The following is a 24,491-nucleotide window of genomic DNA, read 5'->3' as shown; positions in this document are numbered from 1 at the left end:
TGTCCGACTTCGGCTCAGGTCATGATCTGGCGGGTTCATGAGTTCAAGCCCCACGTCTGGCTCTGTGCTGACCACTCAGAGCCTGGAGCCTGCTTCAGATTCTGTGTCTCCCTCTCTCTCTGCCCCTCCCCTGCTAGTGTTGTGTCTCTGTCTCAAAAATAAATAAACACTAAAAAAAAAATCACTTGTGTACCCTTGCCAAACATTTGCTAAAGTGTTTTAGCATATACTCTGCACACTTGATTGTCACAATATTAGAGCAAGCATTTTCTCCCCTGCCTTCATCTGCCTTTTAAAGATTTTAAGATAACAATTTAAAGCTAATTTTATTATAGAGTTTTTGCAGACCAGGATTTTGTACAACTCTTGTGGCCATTCAGCCAAACAGCTCAAATAATCAGCCAGTATTTATCTTCAGTGTAACCGTCAGAAAGTCAAACTTCTTGCCAAAAATGTGTGTAATTCTAGACACACCAACAGACTAACCTTAGCTGGGGGGAAAAATTGAAAAGCTGAAACATCTCTGAGATTGGGTTTTATTTAATCTTTGATACACTCGAGGTAGCTGGAGTTAAAACTGATTTTATTAAGTAATCCTTAGCAAATTGAAAATATCAAAAAGATGAGATAAGCATTACATTTACTCCCTTAGAAAATTAAGGTCTACTCAGGCTTTCATGTTTAATTTTTTCCATGATAAAGGCATTTTTACCAAGAATTACACTTCTAGAGAAATACTAAATTTAAAAAAAATTTTTTAAGTTTATTTCTTTATTTTGAGAGTGAGCAAGCATGAGCTGGGGAGGGGCAGAGAGACAGGGAGAATCAGAAGCAGGCTCTGCACACTGCCAGCACAGAACCCAATGTGGGGCTTTATCTCACAAAAAGTGAGATCATGACCTGAGCCAAAATCAAGAGTCTGCCACTTAACTGACTGAGCCACTCAGGTGCCTTAATACTAAATTTTTTTCTAATTTTTTTTTTACATTTATTTATTTTTGAGAGACAGAGCACAAGTTGGGGAGGGAGGGAGAGAGAGAGAGAGAGAGAGAGAGAGAGAGAGAGAGAGAGAGAGAGAGAATCCAAAGCAGGCTCCAGGTTTCGAGCTGTTAGCACAGAGCCTGTTGTGGGGCTCAAACTCACAAACTGTGAGATCATGACCTGAGCCGAAGTCACATGCTTAACTGACTGAGCCACCCAGGCACCCCTTAATACTAAATATTTTTAAGTAGACAACAAAATATCAAAAAACTTGAGACAGGGGGCCCAGGGTGGCTCAGTCAGTTAGGCATCTCTTGATTTCAGCTCAGGTCATGATCTCACTTTTCATGAGATCGAGCTTCACATTGCCTCTGTGCTGACAGCACAGAGCCTGCTTGGGATTCTCTCTCTCTGCCCCTCCCCTACTCACTTGCTCTCCCTCTCGCTCTCTCTTTCTCTCTCTCTCTTTGTCTCTCTCTCTTTCTCTCACAAATAAACTAACTTAAAAAAAAACCCTTAAGACAATATTTTTGGCTCTCTTAGACCTCAGATAAAATATAAACTAAGGTCCACGTATCTATATATATGATACAATAAATGAAATACATACGACATATAGAAGATATTGTTATCTGATGTAATGAACATATGCCCATTGTACAGTACAGAATTTTCATTTTTTGGCCCTCTCTGTATTTTCCACACAAGTTGCAATTTCATGTTGCCCATTTCATCACCATCCCAAACTTCCCAGTGGACTTTGTGCATAGGCATCAGGAAAAGTGTTTATGTGGAAACATGTTAAAAAAAAATCCAGGGAAGATTATAGCCATATATGCCAACATTTTAAAAGAATATAAACCTCAAATCAATAAGCTTAACCTTCCACCTTAAGACACTAAAAAAGAAGAGCAAGCAAAACCCAATGCAAGCAGGATAATAAAGATTGGAGCGGGGATAAAATAGAAAATAGAAAACCAATAGATTCAATAAAAATCAAAGTTGATGTTTAAAAATCATGTTCATAGCAGCATTATTTCACAATAGCCAAAAAGCAGAAGGAACCTGTGTCTACTGATGGATGAGTAGATAAACAAAATGTGGTTAAGAACATCTAATGGAGTATTTTTCTTTCTTTTTTTTTAATATGAAGTTTATTGTGAAATTGGTTTCCATACAACACCCAGTGCTCATCCCAACAGGTGCCTTCCTCAATACCCATCACCCACCCTCCACTCCCTCCCACCCCCCATAAACCCTCAGTTCGTTCTCAGTTTTTAGGAGTCTCTTATGTTTTGGCTCCCTCCCTCTCTAACCATTTTTTTTCCTTCCCCTCCCCCATGGTCTTCTGTTAAGTTTCTCAGGATCCACATAGGAGTGAAAACATGGAATCTGTCCTTCTCTATATGACTTATTTCACTTAGCATAACACTCTCCAGTTCCATCCACATTGCTACAAGAGGCCATATTTCATTCTTTCTCATTGCCATGTAGTATTCCATTGTGTATATAAACCACAATTTCTTTATCCATTCATCAGTTGATGGACATTTAGGCTCTTTCCATAATTTGGCTATTGTTGAGAGTGCTGCTATAAACATTGGGGTACAAGTGCCCCTATGCATCAGTACTCTTGTATCCCTTGGGTAAATTCCTAGCAGTGCTACTGCTGGGTCATAGGGTAGGTCTATTTTTAATTTTTTGAGGAACCTCCACACTGTTTTCCAGAGTGGCTGCACCAGTTTGCATTCCCGCCAACAGTGCAAGAGGGTTCCCATTTCTCCACATCCTCGCCAGCATCTATAGTCTCCTGTTTTGTTCATTTTGGCCACTCTGACTGGCATGAGGTGATATCTGAGTGTGGTTTTGATTTGTATTTCCCTGATGAGGAGCGATGTTGAGCATCTTTTCATGTGCCTGTTGGCCATCCGGATGTCTTCTTTAGAGAAGTGTCTATTCATGTTTTCTGCCCATTTCTTCACTGGATTATTTGTTTTTTGGGTGTGGAGTTTGGTGAGCTCTTTATAGATTTTGGATACCAGCCCTTTGTCCGATATGTCATTTGCAAATATCTTTTCCCATTCCGTTGGTTGCCTTTTAGTTTTGTGATTGTTTCCTTTGCAGTGCAGAAGCTTTTTATCTTCATGAGGTTCCGATAGTTCATTTTGCTTTTAATTCCCTTTCCTTTGGAGATGTCTCAAGTAAGAAATTGCTGCGGCTGAGGTCAGAGAGGTTTTTCCCTGCTTTCTCCTCTAGGGTTTTGATGGTTTCCTGTCTCACATTCAGGTCCTTTATCCTAATGGAGTATTTTTCGCTCTTAAAAAAGAGAGAGATTCAGATATGAGCCTCCACATGGGTGAAACTTGCAGACATGATGCTAAGTGAAAGAAACCAGGCTCAAAAGAGCAGATATTGTATGATTCTGCTTATATGAGGTAGCCAAATCCATAGAGAAATAAAGTATAATGGTGCTTGTCATGGGTTGGTAGTAGGGAGAAATGGGGAGTTCATATTTCATGGTTCAGAATTTCAGTTTTGCAACTGAAAAAAAAAACTTGGAAAAGTTCGGGAGGTGGATGGTGATGATGGTTCCACAACAATATGAAGGCACAGAACTGTACACTTAAAATGGTTAAAATGGCAACTTTTATGTTAAGTATATTTTGCTACAACAAAAAAAGAACTAAAAGTTGGTTATTTGAAATGATCAACAAAATTAACAAACCTGTAGCTAGACTGACCAAGAAAAACAAGAGGGAAGACGAAAATTTCTAAAATTGCAAATGAAAATGATGCATTACTGCTTACTTCACAGGTATAAGAAGGATTATAAGAGAATTCTATGCACAATTATGCCTCAACAGATTGGGTTACCTACATGGAATTGGCAAATTCCTAGGAACACACAAGCTATCAAACTTGACTCAGGAAGAAACATAAAATCTGAATACATCTATAACAAATAAGGATATTAAATCAGCAATCAAAACACCTCCAACAAAGAAAAACCTAGGGCCAGATGGCTTCAGTGGCAAATTCCACCAAACATTTAAAGAATAATTAACACCAATCCTTCTCAAACTCTTCGAAGATGTGGAAAAGGAGAAAATAGCTCCTAACTCATTCTGCGAAGCCAGTGTTACCCCGATAACAAAGCCAGGCAAAGACGTCACAAGAAAGGGAAACTATAGGCCAATATTCCTTTTAAATATAGATGTGAAAATCCTCAACAAAGTATTAGCAAAGAAAATACAGCAGCATGGTGAAAGGATTATACACCATGAATAAGTGAGATTGGTCCCAGGAAAGTGAAGGTGGTTCAACATATAAAAATCAATCAATGTGATAGCAGCATATTAATAGAATGAAGAAAAAATCTCGGTGAAAAAGCATTTGACAAAACTCAACACTCTTTTATGATTAAAAAAAAAAAAAAGACTTGGAATGAAAGCTTCCAGAGATATGTGCCCTGCCATTTGTCAGAAACTCACCCCAGTGTTCAACCACCATTGCCAACATGAAAATCTTAGGTCAAACCAAAACCTTAAATGTTGCATCTTGAGTCCACTATTAAATAGTACATTTTTCTGGAGACAGAGAGTGAGTTTGGGTGGCTAGCACACTTTTTAAGTTTTATTTAAATTCCGGTTAACATACAGCATGATATTAGATTCAGGTGTATAATACAGTGATTCAACAATTCCACGCAATGTCCAGTGCTCATCACAACAAGTGCACTCCTTAATTCCCATCACCTGTTTAACACAATCCCTCCACTTACCTTCCCTCTGGTAACCATCAGTTTGTTCTTTATAGTTAAGAGTCTATTCTTAGTGTACCTCTTTCTTTCTTTCTTTTTTTTCTTTGTTTGTTTCGTTTCTTGAATTCCACGAGTGAAATCATAAGGTATTTATCTTTCTGTGACTTCTTTCACTTAGCATAGTACTCTCTGGTTCCGACCATGTCGTTGCAAATGGAAAGATTTCATTCTCTTTTATGGTTGAGTAATATTCCATTGTATACATACTACTTCTTTGTCCATTCATCAGTCGATGGACACTTAGGTTTTTCCATAATTTGGCTATTGTAGATAATGCTATAAACTGGATGGCTAGCACATTAAGGCTTACAATTATTTTGTTAACTCTTTATTACTAATAAAGTAATAAATTCATTCAAGATAGCAGACTAAGCCCATATTTCAGCTTTCCTCTCCTACCCAAATTCTGAGAAATGATTTTTTTTCCAAAAATCTGTAATATCTCTGGAAAACAAAACAGGAATGGTATTGGTGGATCAGAAATTAACAGTTCCTAAAATTCCAAAGGCAGACATGACCAGACTGAATGAGGAACAAACAGAACATGGCTGCTGTAAAAAAAGGAACAGCATTATCTCTATAAAGAGTGTATCCCAGAAATAAAAGATATAATAATAATAACACTATTCTCATTAAAAATATGAAAAAAGGAGTCAAGAATAAGACAATATGGCTCTATATCCCTGCTACTGGGAGAAAAAAAAAAGGAGAAATAAAAGATATAAGACTAGGAATGAATGGAAATAAATGATCTGCCTGTAAAATCCAAAAGAATCAACTGACAAACTGTTAAAACCAAGAAGACACTTTAATATGTAATCAAATACAATAACATAAAAACTATAGCTTTTTTCAGTATCAGCAACCAGTCAGAATTATCCAATTTGGTATATTTTATTTATTTTTCTATTTAAAAAAAATTATAGATACACTTGAAACTCTTTGTGAAACTTTTCCCCATTTCATTCAACTCTGTCCACCTCAAGAGATAACCACTATCTTGCATTTGGAGTTTTCCTTCCCATGCATGCTTTTTACATTTTCCTTAAATATGTATTATTGAAATTATTTCAAAAGGTAAAGTATATATTATTTTGCACATTGAAAACTTGTATGCAAATGGTATTAGATTATATATGTCATTCTGCAACTTGCTTTCCCTCATATATCTCTAGACTCATCGATGTTGGTATTTACATGTTTATGGCTTTCTTTCTCATTATCTGAAATCAGTATGAATGTACACTTTTCTAAATATGTTTTTTCTCTCATTTCCAGAAATATATAAGGAAGCTGAAATGCACCTTAAAAAACAAATGGGTTGGGGTGCCTGAGTGGCTTAGTCATTGAGTGTCTGACTGGTTTTCAGCTCAGGTCATAACCTCACGGTTTGTGGGTTCATGCCGTTAGCACAGAGTTTGCTGGGTATTCTCTCTCCCTTTCTGTCTGCCCCTCCCCCACTCACATACTCTCTCTCTCTTTCAAAATAAATAAATACATATGTTAATGCAATGGACTGAATGTGCCCCTTGGCCAAATTCATATGTTGAAATCCTAGCCCCCTGTGTGATGGTATTAGGAGGTAGGGCCTTCAGGACATAATTAGGGTAGAGCTTTCATGAATAGGATTAGTGCCTTTATACAAGGAACCCCAGAGATCTCTCTCTCCTCCTCTCTGCCATGTGAGGACACAAAAAGATGACAACCATTTATGACCTAGAAGAGGGCCCTCTCTAGACCTGATCTTGGACATCCAGCTTCCAGAACTGTGGGAAATAAGTTTCTGCTGTCTATGAGACTTTATTATGACAACTCAAACTGACTAAGGCAATTAAATACACATGTCACAGTGAAAGTACAAAGCAGCTGGGAGAAAACTGGAAAAAACCTCAATATCCAAACCGAGAATCATAGCCCTAGACCAATGAGCCAGCTGCTCAATAACCTCAATATCCATCAAGAGGAAGAAAGTTAAATAAATTATGCTACATCCACAGTATGGAAAATGAGTTTAACGATTTAAAAATAATTTAGTAGTTCTATATAGACTGACATGGAAAGATTTTCAGGACATAAAAGAAAATATAAAACAATATGATCCATTTCATATTAAAATCTTTAATTGTGTATTTTTAATCACATATATGTAAATGTATTTTAGAAAAACAGAAAACTAGGGGTGCCTGGGTGGTTCAGTTGGTTAAGCACCCAACTTCAGCTCAGGACATGATCTTGTGGTTTGTGGGCCCACATTGGGCTCTGTGCTTGCAGCTGGGAGCCTGGAGCCTGCTTCAAATTCTGTGCCCCGTCTCTCTCTGCCCCTCCCCCACTTGTGCTCTGTCTCTCTCAAAAATAAAATAAAAACATTTTAAAAAATTTAAAAAAAAAGAACAGAAAACTAATACCATTGAATACCTTTGAGTAAGTTAATGGTTTTGAGGGAGATACAGGGAGGTTTTTTGCTTTTTACTGTCTATTGTTAGAATTTTTAAATTGATAATATATTCTTATATTGTATTTTTTTTAGTAGATGAATTGAATATACATAGATAGACAAATGCTAGACCAAAAAAAGTGGTCAGTAAGAATGGACAAAGGACCGGAGCACCTGGGTGGCTCAGTCAGTTAAGTGTCTGACTCTTGGTTTCAGTTCAGGTCATGATTTCATTATTTTGTGAGTTCGAGCCCCATGTTGGGCTCTTGTGTTGGCAGCGTGGAGCCTGCTTGAAATTCTCTCTCTCCCTCTCTCTCTCTCTCTCTCTCTGCTCCTACCCTGCTCACATTGCCTCCATCTCTCTCAAAATAAATAAACTTAAAAAAAAAAGAATGGACAAAGGACCAACTCCCAGATCATACAATCCATTAAGAGTTGACTATATTATAAGCATTTTAAATGTTTTTAATTGGCATCCTTATGGCCTAAGACCATAACTGAAGTGTCCTTTTTGTTTTATATTTTTCTTTATATTTGTTTAATTAAAAAACATAAAAGCAAGACAAAGAGTTGTAATGAACATACTCACTGACAGATCTCAAGGTTTTCAAGCGGAGAATACAACCACGAAAATTCAAACGCAGCACGTTTAGACGCCACCTTTGCAAAGTAGACACTATATATTTATCTGTGATGATGTTTTTTACTGTGGAAAAATCAATCTAAAAAGGATAAACAAAAGACGTTAAGAAGTGAGAAAGATCTTTTGCATGTAAAAATTTTTAATATTTTTAAAGCACCAAGCAACATTTCTACACCACATCTCTCATTTTTTCATTTCTTTGTTTTCATGGTCATTCTGGAGTTTAATTACAAACACATTTTTTTTTGTTCATGGTCATTCCCAGGTTTAATTGCAAACAGATTCCAAATGTCCAGTCCAGGTCAACAGCTGGGAGGACAAGAGTCTCACATCTACCCCACAACAGAGTTGATTGTCTTGGAGTGACCTGGATAGCCCCCCATCACCCCAGGTGAGCCCCAAGGCTGCTTCAGTGTCAATGAACTCATCCTGGGTTCATTATTAATGTATGCCTGCTTCTTTATTCATGAGCACAGACTATGTGTTAAGTTCTTGACTATGGAAAAGACAATTCAGAGTGAGAGATTTATAGTGGCCTTTTCATAACTCATAATTTGGAGGAGGGAGGTCTGGAGAGAAGGAAAGAGGACTGACTGTACCTGGCTGATTGCATGTAAAATTGAAGAGCACAGAGATTTATGTGAGTGCTGAGTGACGAGGGCTGGTTGACAATAACATTGATATCATAGTATTAATAATGTCTTTCAGCTACAAGATTAAGTTTATGAACTTCCAATTTCTCACTGCCTTCTGAACACAGCTATTCTTTGTGCTAAAATGTTTGTTTTAGCTGTGCCACATTTGAGCACTCCAAAATGAAGGCAAAACGAATAGAAGATGAAGGCAAACGTAGAATTGTGGAAAGAGAAATGTGCTGAACATAAAGCCTTCCTACCCAGGCTTTGTTCTTCACTGACATGTGCTCAGATTTTCTCTGACTTAACCTATTGAGAAGTGCTAGCTTTTTCTGCCAGGCTTCTGCAGGATTTGTCCTGATCTTAATGTCATATATATTCTTTCTCTTTCCAATCATTTGGATTCTTTTTTTTTTTTTTCCTAATTCTTTACAGGTTTTCCAAAGAAAAAAGTAACATCCCCAATCTGTCACATAAGAAAGAGATTTATTACTTTAAACCATTGATTCTCAAAGTATGGTCCTGGGACCAACAGCATCAGCATCACCCTTGAACTTGGAAATACTAATTCTCAAGCTCCACCCAGACCTACTGAGTTAGAGACTCTGGGTTGGCAACCAGCAATCTGTTTTAACAATCCCTTCAGATAATTCTGATGCATTCTGAAGTTTGAGCATCACTGCCTTAAACTAAAAATAAACCTAAGGCAGGAATATTAAATTTGGTAGCTAAGATGGATTAGCCGAGACAGAAGCACATTTTCTTCTTGCCATTGTTGCACAAGGTGAGAGTGGAAGCCAAGTGAAGCCAAGAATGGAATGTTAAGAGGCTGACTTGATTTATGAGTGGTACCTGTCAGCCCCTCTTAGTTTCTTCATTTAAGGTTTAGAATTTATGTGGAATGGTTCCAGCCACCTATTCATAGGTCTGTCTGAGCATATGATGTTATAAGTCCTCTGATCACTAGCAGTTAAGGAGGGGTGGTAAAGTCATCTACTAACTGGACATTAGGTGACAGGGAAGATGTTGCCACCATAACACTAGTTGACAGCATAAATTATTACAGAGATTAAAGTATCATCCAAGGAAAAGAAAGAAGTCAGCAGGGGCAATTTATGCTTATTTTTTGTTGTTGGCTGAGACCCCTCCCCAGTGTCTCATTGGAATAAGAAACACAAGCATGTTCTAGGTTACAAGAATGTATAAAAATAGTACAATGACAAGGATAGTATAGAGGTACCTGCCTAGAAGTCTATATTAGAAAACGCCTGAGTGTATATGTGTCTGTGTGCATGCAAACACACGAAGAATATCAAACAAGTTTTGTTTACATGTCGTATATTTTAGCCCTATTTCTTGTTAGTTTTTTTTCCCCTTTACTCTATATTTTGTGCTATTTTGTTATGTTTTTTAAACCAATAATAGGGGCTGATATTTATTGAGTGCTGCCTACATGCCAGGCTTTATAGGAAGCACTTCACTTGCATTTCCTCAACTTATCTCTGCAGCATCCTGAGTGAGGCAATGTTAAGTCTAATGCAGATCTAACGGAGCTTTGTTTCAATTTAAAAATAATATTTGATTTATATCTACCATTCAACTTAGAAAATACTTATAGTCTATCTCTTAAAATAACATTATTATCTTTCTGTCTTTTCCTTTGGCCTTGTGCCTGGGCAAAAGAGAAACAAATGCACCTACTGTTTGTGGCCCCGTGGGAGGAGCAGGGGAAAAAGTAGTCCCTAGTACAGTTGGCTTTTATGGGGATCGGTTCTCCTTTAAGAACTAGGATCAAGTCATAGTTCAGGTAGTGTCTACTTACACCATTCCACAACGAGCTTGCTTGTGTCATCAACATCCAGGAGTGACAAACGTGACTACATATTATTTTATCTTTTAAGCTGAGGTAGAAGAAAATCTAAACACAAAGAAGAGAAATACACAATTTTGAAAACTGTGTGAATTTGGATATAACTCTTCCACTTACCTTTTGTTGCTGTTGTTAATCATGATAATATAATCCATATTGTAGTAGCAGGGGTTTAAGTGCTGGAATTTTATCTGATGAGAGGAATTTTATCTAAAGCACTGGAACTTATCTGATGATGCCTTTGATATAATGTGATCTTTACAATTGATAGTCACAGAAGGATAGGGAAGAAGATATGCAGATTTATTTTCTGGATGACAGTGGCTTTCTGCTACAAAATGAGTGATTTTTCTAAATAGATGGTACATAGAAGATGGTACATAGAAGACATTCAATGATTGCTTGCTGAACTCAACTGGATTCTTTTTAAAGTTAAAGAATTCCTAGGAAGGGCACCCGAGTGGATCCAGGGTGGCTCAGTCGGTTAAGCGGCAGACTTTGGCTCAGGTCATGACCTCATGGTTAGTGAGTTTGAGACCCACGCTGGGCTCTGCGCTGACAGCTCAGAGCCTGGAGCCTGCTTCAGATTCTGTGTCTCCCTCTCTCTCTCTCTGCCCCTCCCCTGTTCATGCTCTGTCTCTCCCTCTCTCAAAAATAAATTTTAAAAAACATTAAAAAAAAAAAAAGAATCCTAGGAAAGATCAATAAACCCATCTTGCCTTCTATTTCCGAAAAACAGTAGACTAGAAAATCTGCAAGTCCTCTTGACACAAAATATAAGTAAATGATAAAACAAATCTTTTAAAAAATATTTCTTTAAATATTTTTTTAAATGCCAGCTTCATTGAGCTATAACTGACATATAAAATTCAAGATATTTTAAGTACACATTGTGGTGATTTGAGGTACATATACATAGTGAAAGGATCCCTCCCGCAGACAGTTAATTAACATATCCATCACCTCACATATTTATTTTTTTTCTTTTTGATGATAACATTTAAGTTTTACTCTCTTAGCAAATTTCAATTATACAACACAGTGTTATCAATTAAAATCACCATGTTTTATGTCAGATCCTCAGACCTTATACATCTTATAGCTGAAAGTTATAGCCTCTGACAACCACTTTTCTACTCTCTAAAACAAACATTTTTTTTTTTTTAACATACCTGGGTTTTTAAGAAAGTAAGGAAAATATCCAGGCCCAAAGTCTTGTAAACCCAGACTCATAAGAAGGTGTTCAGTATAGTTGCTCTACATAAGGGAACAGTGGAGATGGTTGCTGCTTTGCATAATAAATAGATTCAGATTTTACTGGTCATGCAGGGACAGAAAAAGTTACCAAGCTTGTACAAAGCTGGGAGTCCTAACTGAGTCAGAGAGATTAAGAGGAACAGACAGAGTCAGAAAAGAGGAAAAAGAAAGAGAGAAATCCAGCATTATTAAACAGACAGGATTAAACAACAACAACAACAACAACAACTACCTATTTGGTGAGGAAAAAACTAAGGTACCTAGCCTGGGATTAAAAAAAAAAAAAAAAAACACAGAGAATTTAAAACCAAATACTAGATATCATATGGATTAGAATTTTATTATTTGTGGGGTCCAGTTTAAGTTTATTACCTTTGTAATTGGATTTGATACATTAACATGCAAAGAGCCGCCAACTTGGTGGTAACTCTGGGATATTTGGCAGAAATAAATACCATTTCTATGAAGAGACACATCTTCAAACCATGCCTTTTAGGATTCCTACAGATTAATCCCCCCCAAAGATGAGCTTTCAATAAAAATTACAAAACGTATGAGGGAAAAAAAATGGAGTTTGCCTGCAATAGACCCTTCACAAAAGAACTTCCAAAGGACAATGGAATCAGAAGAAAGGAGTGAGATGGAAATAGTAATGATGGGCAAAGAAACTAAGTATGAAAATAAAACCATTAACCTTAAAAAGCATGTAATGGTCATGACTAATGTGGGATACAAAAACAAGGTGGAATAAAAACACTAGATAGTACTAATATTCTAAGATTGAAGAGAGAGTAACCAGAGTTTAAGTGTTTTAAATTGTAGTGATTATGAGGAAGAAAGTATGGGTCATAATTTACTTTAGGCTTTATTAAGGTAAATTCACATGTTAAAAATATTTCAGAGAAACCACTGATATAGTAGAAATAGAATGCATATCTTTTAAAGTATGAAAATGGGAAAAAGGGGGTAGATTTTTTAAATTCAAAAAAAAAGGCAGGAAAGGAGAAAAGAAGCATATAAAAAAGAGTATAATAGTATAGTAGTAGAAGAGAAATATTAATCCAGTTATATCTAGAAACAATAAATTTTTAAAAATCCATTAGTTAGAAAACAAATATTATTCCTAATGATATTTTTGCTTAAATGTTTTCCCTCTGATACTACCAGAGCTATAAACTTTCATCATTTTGTGTTCATCTTGTTCAGAGTTGTATTTTAGATAGATTCTTTAATATTAGATAATATTTATTCCCATTGTAATGAGAAAACTGAGGGTGAAAGACTGTAAGAACCCCTCTATATGACATGTAGACTGATGTGACAGAGCAGGAATTCAGGTCCATTTTTTTAAATTAATTTGTTTTTTTTGATTGAAGTATAGTTGACACACAATGATACATTAGTTTCAGGTGTTCAATGGCAATTTGACAACTCTATACATTATGCTGTGCTCACCACAAGTGTAGCTACCATCTGTCACCATGTACGCTATTACAATACCATTGACTATATTTTCTATTCTGTACCTTTCATTCCTGTCACTTACTCATTCCGTAACTGGAAGCCGATACTTCCCACTCCCCTTCATCCATTTTGCCCGTTCTTCCATGCCCTCCCCTCTGTCAACCATCAGTGTTCTGTATTTATGAGCAAGTTTCTGCCTTTTGTTTGTTTTGTTGTTTAGATTCTACATTTAAGTGAAATTATATGGTATTTGTCTTTCTCTGTATTACTTCTTTCTCTTAGCATAATACCCTCTAGGTCAATCTACGTTGTCCCACATGGCAAGATCTCATTCTTTTTTATGGCCAAATAATATTCCATTGTTTATATATACCACATCTTCTTTATCCCTTCATCTATCAGTAACATGGAGGTTGCTTCCATATCTTGGTTATTGTAAATAATACTGCAGTAAGCATAGGGGTTCATATATATTTTTGAATTAGTTTTTTTGTTGGTAAATACCCAGTAGTGAAATTACTAGATCATTTGGTATTTCTATTTTTAATTTTTGAGGAGCCTCCATACTGTTTTCCACAGTGGCTGCATCAATTTACATTCCTACCAATAGTGTGTTCCTTTTCCTTCACATCTTTACCAACATTTGTTATTTCTTGTCTTTTTGATTTTAGCAATTCTGACTGGTATAGATGATATATCATTGCAGTTTTGTATTTCCCTTATGATTAGTGATGTGGAGCATCTTTGCATGTGTCTCTTGGCCATCTGGATGTCTCCTTTGGAAAAAATATTTGTTCAGGTCCTCTGCCCATTTTTAAATTGGATTATTCTTTTTTGTCGTTGTATTTGGATACTAACCTATTATTGGATATATCATTTGCAAATATCTTCTCCCATTCAGTAAATTGCCTTGTCATATTATTGATGGTTTCCTTTGCTGTGCAAAAGCTTTTTTATTTTAGTGTAGTCCCAGTAGTTTATTTTTGCTTTTATTTCTCTTGGCTGAGGAGAACTATCCATAATATGTTGCTAGGACTGATGTCCAAGAAATGACTGCTATGTTTTCTTCTAGAAGATTTATGGTTTCAGGTATCATATCTAGGCCTTTAATCCATTTTGAATTTATTTTTGTGTATGCTTTAAGAAAGTAATCCAGTTTCATTATTTTGCATGTGGCTGGCCAGTTTTCCCAGAGCCATTTATTCAAGAAACTGTGTTCTCCCTATAATATTTTCTGCTTCCTTTGTTGTAGATTAATTGGCTGTATAAGCACGGATTTATTTCTGGGCTTTCTTTTGTGTTCTATTGATATAGGTGTCTGTTTTAGTGACAGTACCATACTGTTTTGATTATTATAGATCTGTCATATATCTTAAAATCTGGAGTTGTGGTACTTCCAGCTTTATTCTTCTTTCTCAAGATTGCCTTGGCTATTTAAGGTCTTTGGTAGTCCTATACAAATTTAAGGTTATTTGTTTTAGTTTTGTGAAAAGTATTATTGATATTTTCATAGAGATTGAACTGAATCTGTAGATTGCTTTGTGTGGACACTTTAACAATATTAATCTTTCTATTCTATGAGCATGGTATGTCTTTCCATTTGTTTGTGTCATCTTTAATTTCTTTCATCAGTGTTTTATAGCTTTTGGAGTACAGGTCTTTCACCTCTTTGGTTAAGTTTATTCCTAGGTAATATATTCTCTTTGGTGCAATGGTAAATGGAATTGTTTGCTTAATTTTTTTTCTGCTACTTTGTTATCAGTACATAGAAATACAACAGGTTTCTGTGTATTAATTTTGTACCCTGCAACTTATTCATTTATTACTTCTAACAGTTTCTTGGTGGAGTCTTTAGGGTTTTCTATGTATAGTATCATGTCATCTGCAAATAGTGACAGCTTAACTTCTTCCTTACCAATTTGGATGGCTTTTATTTCTTTTTCTTGTCTGATTGCTACGACTATGACTTCCAGTACTATGTTGAATAAAAGTGGTAAGAGTGGATATCTTTGTCTTTTTCCTAATTTTAGAGGAAAAGCTCTGTTTTTCACCATTGAGTATGATGTTAGCTATGAGTTTGTTATATATGGCCTTTGTTATGTGAGGTAGTTTCCCTCTAAACCCACTTTGTTGACTTTTTATCATGAACAGGTGTTGAATTTTGTCAAATGCTTTTTCTACATCTATTCAGATGATCATATGATTTTTTCTTTCATTTTGTTGATATGGTATACACATTCATTGATATCAAATATTAAACCATCCTTATTTATTCCCCAGAATAAATCCTATTTGATTGTGTTGAATATCCTTTTAGTGTGTTGTTGAATTTGGTTTGCTAATATATTGAGGGGGTTTCTTTTTTTTTTTTTTTTTTTTTGGATCTATGTTCTTCAAGAATATTGGCCTGTAGTTTTCTTTTCTCTTTTTTTCCTTTGATTTTATATCAGAGTAATGCTGGCTTTGTGGAATGTATTGAAAGCTTTCCTTCACCTTTATTTTTGGAATAGTTTGAGAATAGATATTATCTCTTCTTTAAATGTTTGGTAGGATTCACATAGGAAGACATCTAGTCCTGGACTTGTGTTTGTTGGGAGTTTCTTTGTTACCAGATTCAATTTTGTTACCAGTAATTGGTCTGTTCAAATTCTCTATTTCTTCCTGATTTAGTTTTAGAAGATTGTATATTTCCAGAAATTTACCCATTTCTTCTAAGCTGTCTAATTTGTTGGCATGTAATTTTTTTTTGTAGTAATCTCTTAAACCTTTGTATTTCTGTGTTGTCAGCTACTACTTTTCCTCTTTAATTTCTGATTTTATTTATTTCAGTTCTCTCTTTTTTTTCTTGATGAGTCTGGCTAACAGTTTATCAATTTTGTTTATCTTTTGAAAGAATGAGCTCTTGGTTTCATTCATCTTTTCTATTGTTTTTTAGTCTCTGTTTTATTTATTTCTGTTCTGATCTTTATTATTTCCTTCCTTCCACTAACTTTGTGGTTTGTTCTTTTTCTAGTTTCTTTAGATATAAAGTTCGATTGTATATTTGAGATTTTTCTTGTATATCTATACATTTCCCTCTTGGAACTGCTTTCTCCACATCCAGAAGATTTTGGACCATTGTGTTTTCATTTTAATTTGTTTCCATGTGTTTTTTTAATTTCTTCTTTGATTTCTTTATTGACCTATTGATTGTTTAATAGCATGTTGTTTATTCCCATGTATTTATGTATTTTCCAATTTTTTTTCTTGTAAATGATTTCTAGTTTCATACTTTTGTGTTGGAAAATATGCATGGTATTATTTCAATCTTCTTAAATTTACTAAGACTTATTTTGTGGCCTAAGACATGATCTATCCTGGAGAATGTTCTATGTGCACTTGAAAACAATGTGTATTCTGCTGTTTTTGACAGAATGTACTGTAGATATCTGTTAAGTTCATCTAGTCTAATGTGTCATTCAAAAGCACTATTTTAGTATTGATTTTCTCCCTGGATGATTTATCCATTGATATAAGTGGTGTGTTAAAGTCCCCTATTATTATTGTGTTACCATCAATTTCCTCCCTTATGTCAGTTAATATTTACTTTATGTATTTAGGTGCTTTAATGTTGGGTACATAGATATTTACAATTGTTATATCCTCTTGTTGGATTGATTTATTTCAGGAGGATTTTTAAAGCTTGTCTGACAAAGAGAGTCACTATACCATAAATGAAGGAAATAATTCAAACTATGCACTAAAGATTTATAACAATTCTAAATGTGTAAGCCTCCGATAACATAGCCACCAAGATACAAGGAGAAATTGACAAATCCACAGTCATGATAAAAAGTTATATGAAAGATCTCAATTACTGATAAATCAATGTGAGGAAATAAATCTTCCCTGAATTTCTCAATGCTTCTATAAAAACCTTTAACCTCTGGAGGCACAGAAATCTGTATGATATAAAGGTAATGTTTTGCCTTCACTTCCTCTATGTTTTTCTTTCCATTATCATTTCCATTACCATTACCATTACCATGGGGATTAGATCTATAACCATTTGTCCACTTTTCTAGTTTATTTCTCTGATCCAAAAGGTAGTAGCTCTTCTCTTGTTTCCCCAAGAAGGTAAAATGATTATCGTTTGGCCTCCTCCTTTAGATCAAGCTTCCAAGATGCCAGGAAGATCCCTAGTAATTTACATATAAAGGAGATATGTGTCCCAGGCAGGACCTTGAAGGTATCTCTAGGTCATAAAAGCTAGAGACACTGGGGCTTATCTAGCCCTTGGAGAGACATATTTATAAGAGGTCCTGTCTCCCTGTTTTACTTACAAGGACCTATGTGATTATACCGAACCCACCCAGATACTCAAGGATAACTCACCATTTCCAGTCTTAACCACATCCACAAAGACTCTTTTTGCCATAAAGATAACATATTCACAGATTCTGAGGATTAGGACATGGATATCTTTGTGGGCTATTATTCTGCCTACCACACTATGTAAGGAAACATAAACACTGAATTTAAGAGAGCAGTTACTTCTGAGCAAGGGAAGACAATGCAGTGAGGCTTTAATTGTATTTGTTAAACTTTATTTCTTAAACTGTATAGTGATTACACAAGTGCTCATTATATTTCTTTGCATACCTAAAATATTTTAATAACCTCATTTTTGAATAAAATACATGGAATAATTTCACTAAATTCTTTCACGGTGAAAGACTAGTGCACTGAACACTACAAAACATTACTAAAAGAAATTAAAGAAGACCTAACTAAATAGAAAGACATCCCATATTCATAGACTAGAAGACATAATACAAATAACATACAACAACAAATGGAATTAAATCAGAATTTGAAGTCTGCCCATGAACAAATAAATACCAAAGTATTTTATGAGAGTATTCTATCAAATATCCAAGGAATATGTAATGCTTACTAAAGAATATTAAGATATCATACAACCCAAAGTGATCTGTAGATTCAATGCAACCCTATGAAAACGCCAATCGTTCTTTTTTTCAGAAATGGAAAAACCAATATTCAGATTCATATGGAATTGCTAAGGGCCCCAAATAGCTAAACAGTTTTCAAAAAGAAAAATAACGTCGGAGGACCCACACTTCACAATTTTAAAACTTACCACAAAACTACAATAATCAAAATAGCATGGTACTGGAATAAGGATAGACACAAAGACAAATGTAATCAAATTGAGGATCCAGAAGTAAACCTATACATCTATGGCCAATTGATTTTTGACAAGGATGCCAAGATCATTCAATGGGGCAAGGACAGTCTCTTCAACAAATGATGCTGGGACAAGTGGATATACAAATACAAAACAATGAATTTAGATACGTATCTCATACCATATGTTAGGTAAACTCAAAATGGATCTACAACCTCAATATAAGAGCTAAAAACTATAAAACTCTTAGAAGAAAACATAGGGGTAAATCTTTATAACCTTGGGTTTGGCAAAGGATTCTTAGATATGACACAAAAAACTGGGGCGCCTGGGTGACTCAGTCGGTTAAGCATCCAACACTTGGTTTCAGCTCAGAGTTCCATCTCACAGTTTGTGAGTTTGAGCCCCCATGGAGCTCCGTGCTGACAGTGTGGAGCCTGCTTAGGATTCTCTCTCTCCCTCTCTCTCTGCCCCTCCCCTGCTCGTGTTTTTTCTCTCAAAACAAATAAACTTAAAAAAAATTTTTTTTAAAGATACCACACCAAAAGTGTGATCAATGTAGGAAAAAATAAATTATATTTCATCAAAATTTAATACCTTTGTGCATCAAAGGACTTTATCAAGAAAGCAAAAACTTTACCTTTTGTCTGTATGTACCACAGAGGAAAAAATATGCCATCAATTAAGTCAGTTATTGAAATGGTCAGGAAGCATTGGAAAGGTACTATGGTAGATCCGATGGCCTGAAAACTATACTTACACAATTTTATACATGTACTACACTTGTACTGTTTTTTAAGAGAGAAGAAGCATCATGACAGGGCCTATGCCCAGAGGTAAAAGCAACCTAGAAAAGAGAGGTAGCTGCACAGAATGGCAGTAGAAGCAGAGGACCAAATTTCTGAGAGTATAAGAGATGTGAGAACAGATGACTTGTGCAAGAGTTGTATAAGAACAACTTCAAAGAGGGACGAGGATGGGAAGTAAAGCCCGAAGGACAGTAAACTGTATAGAACTCATGAATACATGAGGTCAATAAAGGGAGCAACTCTAAGTACCCCCAAGATGCAGGCAGTGGACACAAGAGCACAGCTGCTCAGAGTGTGGACTGAGACTTTATTCACTGGGCCTTTATTCCTGAGTCACCACCACTCCTTGGGAGGTTACTGTCTTAGTTTCCTCAGGCTGCTGTAACAAATTAGCACAAACTGGGTGGCTTAAAAAAACAGAAATGTATTCTGTCATAGTTCTGGAGGCTGGAAGTGTGAAATCAGTGTCAGCAGAGCCATGCTCCCTTTGGAGTCTCAAGGGGAGGATCTTTCCTTGCCTCTCCCTAGCTTCTGGTGGTTACCAGCATTCTTTGGCTTATAGTTACATCACTCCAATCTTTGCCTCTGTCATCACGTGGGCTTCCCTCTTATGTGAATCTGTGTTTCTGAATCTCCTTCTCCTTTCTCTTTTTTTTAAAAAAAAAAATTTTTAACGTTTATTTATTTTTGAGACAGAGAGAGACAGAGCATGAACAGGGGAGGGTCAGAGAGAGAGGGAGACACAGAATCTGAAGCAGGCTCCAGGCTCTGAGCTGTCAGCACAGAGCCCGACATGGGGCTCGAACTCACGGACCGTGAGATCACGACCTGAGCCAAAGTCGGATGCTTAACCGACTGAGCCACCCAGGTGCCCCTCCTTCTCCTTTCTCTTATGAAGATGTCAGTCATTAGATTTAGGACCCATTCTAATCCAGTGTGACCTCATCATAGCTAATTACATCCAATTCCAAATAAGATTATATTCTGAGTTTCTGGTTGGACATGAATTTTGAGGGGATGCTACTCAACCCAGTACAGTTACCTAACTCCTCTGAATCTGTTTCTTCATCTGCAAAATGAAGTTCTTTGTTGAGGTAGTCTCTCAAGTTCTATTCAATACTGAAAATTTTGTGTTACTTTTATGATTTGTGGCCAGATAGTCAAAACTAGCCTCCTAATTGTATTGTCACTGTGTAATCTTTAACGTCACATTTAAAAGGTTTATTTTTTCCCATCATGTGATTAAATTATTTTCAGCTATGAATTTTAACAGTATATTATATATAATCAAAAGAAAGTCTGCACCTAATTGGATTGTACCCATCATCTATCTGCAAATCCTTGCATAAGTGGAGACGCACTTTCATCTGAAAGGCATACCTACATTCTCATATTATAGAGAAGAAAGGAGCTATTTGAAGAAGACCACATAATTCCTTTCCAAAATGTATGGAGTCATTAATTTATTCACAAGTGCATTTAATACTCATTCTTGAAAAAAAAATACTCATTCTTGAGCACCTACTCTATGATAATCGTACTCACTAATTCCATGGAACTTTTCCCAGAAATATTTATAAGGCAGGTGTTCCACATCTCAGTGAGGAATAATCTTTTGCAAAGAATTTAAGTGCAATTACCATGAACCTATACTTTCTCCTAAGGAGTCATGTCATTGTTACATAATATATATTGAGAGTTTAAAAACCTTCATAGGTATTTGCACTTGGAAAAACTAGAACCTAATTCTATAGGGAGCGCAGGCTGTCGCCAACATGGAAACCTGGGAAGAACATCAGGGCAAGTGCATGTGGATTCCTAATTCAATTCCATACATAATTACATGGTTATTCTATGCAAGACATTCTAACCAAAAAAAAAAAAAAAAAAAAAAAAAAAAAAAAAAAAAAAAAAAAAAAAAAAAAAAAAAAAAAACGGTAATAGGTGATACAAAAGAAAAGGGGACCTTTTAAGAAAACTGTATACCACTGAAACTGCACATAATTATGAAGTATGAGGCTACTCAATCACCCTATTCAATATGTATCAGTTTCCACTGTTTCCACAGTTGCCATTGTGCCAGGGGGAATTTGGATCTTTAGGAGAAGAAAGAACATCTAGTAGACTGGGAACAAATAGTGAAGTGAGCAAGAGGAATGAAAGCCCACATCACAAGAGAAATGGAGGCATGTAGTAAAGAGGATAAAAAAGGAGAGAAGAACTTTCACCCCTAATAGGGAGAGAACAAAACAAAAAGAATTCACAAATGCAAGGAACCCCCTGCTGCCCCTAAGGGGTTGAAACAGGTCCTGATAGTATCTGATCCCAGCTAAGGAATATAAAGGCAGCTACAAGAAGAGTCATCCTAAAACAGTGTGGAGGTTCCTCAAAAAATTAAAAATAGACCTACCCTATGACCCAGCAGTAGCACTGCTAGGAATTTACCCAAGGGATACAGGAGTACTGATGCACAGGGGCACTTGTACCCCAATGTTTATAGCAGCACTCTCAACAATAGCCAAATTATGGAAAGAGCCTAAATGTCCATCAACTGATGAATGGATAAAGAAATTGTGGTTTATATACACAATGGAGTACTACGTGGCAATGAGAAAGAATGAAATATGGCCCTTTGTAGCAACGTGGATGGAACTGGAGAGTGTGATGCTAAGTAAAATAAGCCATACAGAGAAAGACAGATACCATATGGTTTCACTCTTATGTGGATCCTGAGAAACTTAACAGAAACCCATGGGGGAGGGGAAGGAAAAAAAAAAGAGGTTAGAGTGGAAGACAGCCAAAGCATAAGAGACTCTTAAAAACTGAGAACAAACTGAGGGTTGATGGGGGGTGGGAGGGAGGGGAGGGTGAGTGGTGGGTGTTGAGGAGGGCACCTTTTGGGATGAGCACTGGGTGTTGTATGGAAACCAACTTGACAATAAACTTCATATATTGAAAAAAAAAAAAAAAAGAAGAGTCATCCTGGAGTCTGAGACTTTTCACACTTCCTGCCCACTTCTCACTCCTCCTGACTCATATGGGAATCGCTGACCCCCTTGGAAGAGACCAGGGATGGCTCTTGGGGTGGGGTGACCATGACATGTTGACCACACACTGAAGCACCAAGAGCACATTTTCATTTTGACCTCAAATGATAGAACTAGGATCCCTGGAAGGAAATCAACAGCAGTTTTCAGCTTTATGTAAGCAAAGACCTCTAGGCTAGTCCCTGGCTTGCACAAAGACTCCATGACTTTAAGATTTTGTCATTCTCTGCTCTCCAAAACAAGCAAGTTCCAAAGGAAAAGAATTTACAGTGTTTGTTGTGAGCACTAAATATATTCTATAAGCCCCTGGTGTTAGAGTGATTGGTATCAGCACATGTGTTCCACGCAAGAGAGCTAAAATGGAGAGGACTGACTAGGAAGGGTGCCAGTTCACAGACTATGATAGAACATGGGGTGTATTACTGAGGGGACACAGACTTGGGGTGGAGAAGCCTGTTGGAAGAGATGAACTTCCTTCTAGCACAAAAATTCCAAGATTTTGTAATTCATTTCCTCTAAGACAAGCCAGCCAGCTCTCAAAAAAGAAAGAAAGAAAGAAAGAAAGAAAGAAAGAAAGAAAGAAAGAAAGAAAGAAGAAAGGAAGAAGAAAAAGAAAGAAAAAGAAAAGAAAGAAAGACAGAAAGACAGAAAGAAAGAAAGAAAAAGAAAAGAAAGACAGAAAGAAGACAGAAAGAAAGAAAGAAAGAAAGAAGACAGAAAGAAGAAAGAAAAAGAAAGAAAGAAAGAAAAAGAAAAGAGAGAGAAAGAAAGAAAGAAAGAAAGAAAGAAAGAAAGAAAGAAAGAACGAACTTTGTGAGGACTAAATCTGTTCCCCAGTAAGACCAATACATAGTACGTATTTGTTAGATTGCCTGGATGGTAATGCATTTCATGTGGGAGTCTTGCTGTAAGAATAGTGGAAACCAAACAAAAAATAAATCCAGACACTTTTGGCACAGGAGGAAAAAAAGTTACAGTATAAATCTTCTAAATTTAACACAGTTTGTACATCACATAATTATTTGACAGTGTGCACCATCAAATAACAGCAATATCTTCTTAGCAACTGGATAGCACTTAGTTTACGAAATGCTTTTACGCACATACTAGCCACATCATTCTGCAAGGACTCTGTTAGTGAGTTGTGTAACTGAGAGACCATGCCTTAAAGTTGGAGAAATGGAAAAGATCCTTTCTTCTTTGTGGAAAATAAGATATAATAAAAAATAAAAGTTCAGTTTTGGTCCACTAAACGTAATGTGTGGCAAAGCCTATATCACAACCTTCAGGTAGGTCTGGTCTTCTGGCTAGGAACAAAAAAGAATGATGGAAGAGTAGGAGAACATGGATCCCTTCCTCTTTCTAAAGCCATAAGTAGGGCTAACAAAGTAGGCATCTACATGGAACATGGGTAATAGCCTCTCCTAGAGAAGGCATTCCACTTAGGAGGGCTCTCCAGTGCTGATGTCCATCCTTACTCCATTGAAAGAGGCAGGCATCCAAGTGAGGCAGGACAGAGGGGTTTGGGCTGGGCAGGGCAGAAGGGGCATGATGTGGAATGTGGGAACCCCAAGAGTAGAATGTGAGAAGACCAGTTTGGCACTGGGGTTGGAACCCAAGTGCATGGGAAAGTGGTCTAGTCAATGAGTGGTGACCCCAGGGGAGATAAAGCAGGTGGTCACACTAGGCGGCGGAGGTTGAATTTGGTAGTATAAGAAGCTCATCTGCTCATGAGATAAGGGGGTGGCCTGTGTGGAATGTCAAAAATTAAAAGCACTTAAGGGGGTTATTTGCATGGGAAAGGAGGCCATGCTAATGGGAGGTTAGTATATACAGGGAGGAGATAAATATATCAAATAAGTAAAAATATTACCAAACTGGGAGCTAGGTTCTCACTCTAGGACAAGGATGTTACAAGTAGGGAAAGGAAGAAAACTATAATTTTGTAATGTTATATTGGAACTGGGATATCAGTAGGAAATTGTGGGTTTCAATGTATACAACTTGATAGATAGATGAGGCCAAGAGTGGGAAAACCCTCCCTTGAAGCTCATGGAGATTGAATTCTTGAACCAAACAAGATTCTGTTTGCAAGAAAGAGGGGAGGGATTGACTTAAGTAAGTAGCCAACATCCTGCCAGTCACTGCCCAATAGATCATCAGAGTAGAGAGAAAACACTTTGGGCTCCAGGATGCTTTCACCAATACTTTGACTTCCTGGGTGTTACCCACTAACCTGTAGTAACCTATGGTGACCCTCTAGACTAAGAGTCAGCAAACTTTTTCTGAAAAAACCAAACAGTAAATATTTTAGACTTTGTGGATCTCGGGGCAAGGTTATAA

At 36.5% G+C, this 24,491-nt stretch overlaps 1 protein-coding gene across 1 annotated transcript in view; it reads right to left on the bottom strand.

Moving 5' to 3' along the window:
- Positions 1-24,491, bottom strand: part of FBXL13 (F-box and leucine rich repeat protein 13) — a 212,635-nt gene that overhangs the window by 116,390 nt on the left and 71,754 nt on the right. Inside the window, exons 8-9 of the mRNA XM_030307806.1 lie at positions 10,336-10,431; positions 7,825-7,957 (exon numbers count right to left, since the gene is read on the bottom strand). Coding sequence (XP_030163666.1) covers positions 7,825-7,957; positions 10,336-10,431 — 229 coding nt within the window. The remainder of the gene's footprint in view (positions 1-7,824; positions 7,958-10,335; positions 10,432-24,491) is intronic.

Source organism: Lynx canadensis, chromosome A2 (assembly GCF_007474595.2).
Source record: "Lynx canadensis isolate LIC74 chromosome A2, mLynCan4.pri.v2, whole genome shotgun sequence".
In the NCBI taxonomy this organism is placed as follows: Eukaryota; Metazoa; Chordata; class Mammalia; order Carnivora; family Felidae; genus Lynx; species Lynx canadensis.
The sequence above is the reverse complement of the archived record's forward strand: the minus strand, read 5'-3'. Positions and strand labels throughout refer to the sequence as shown.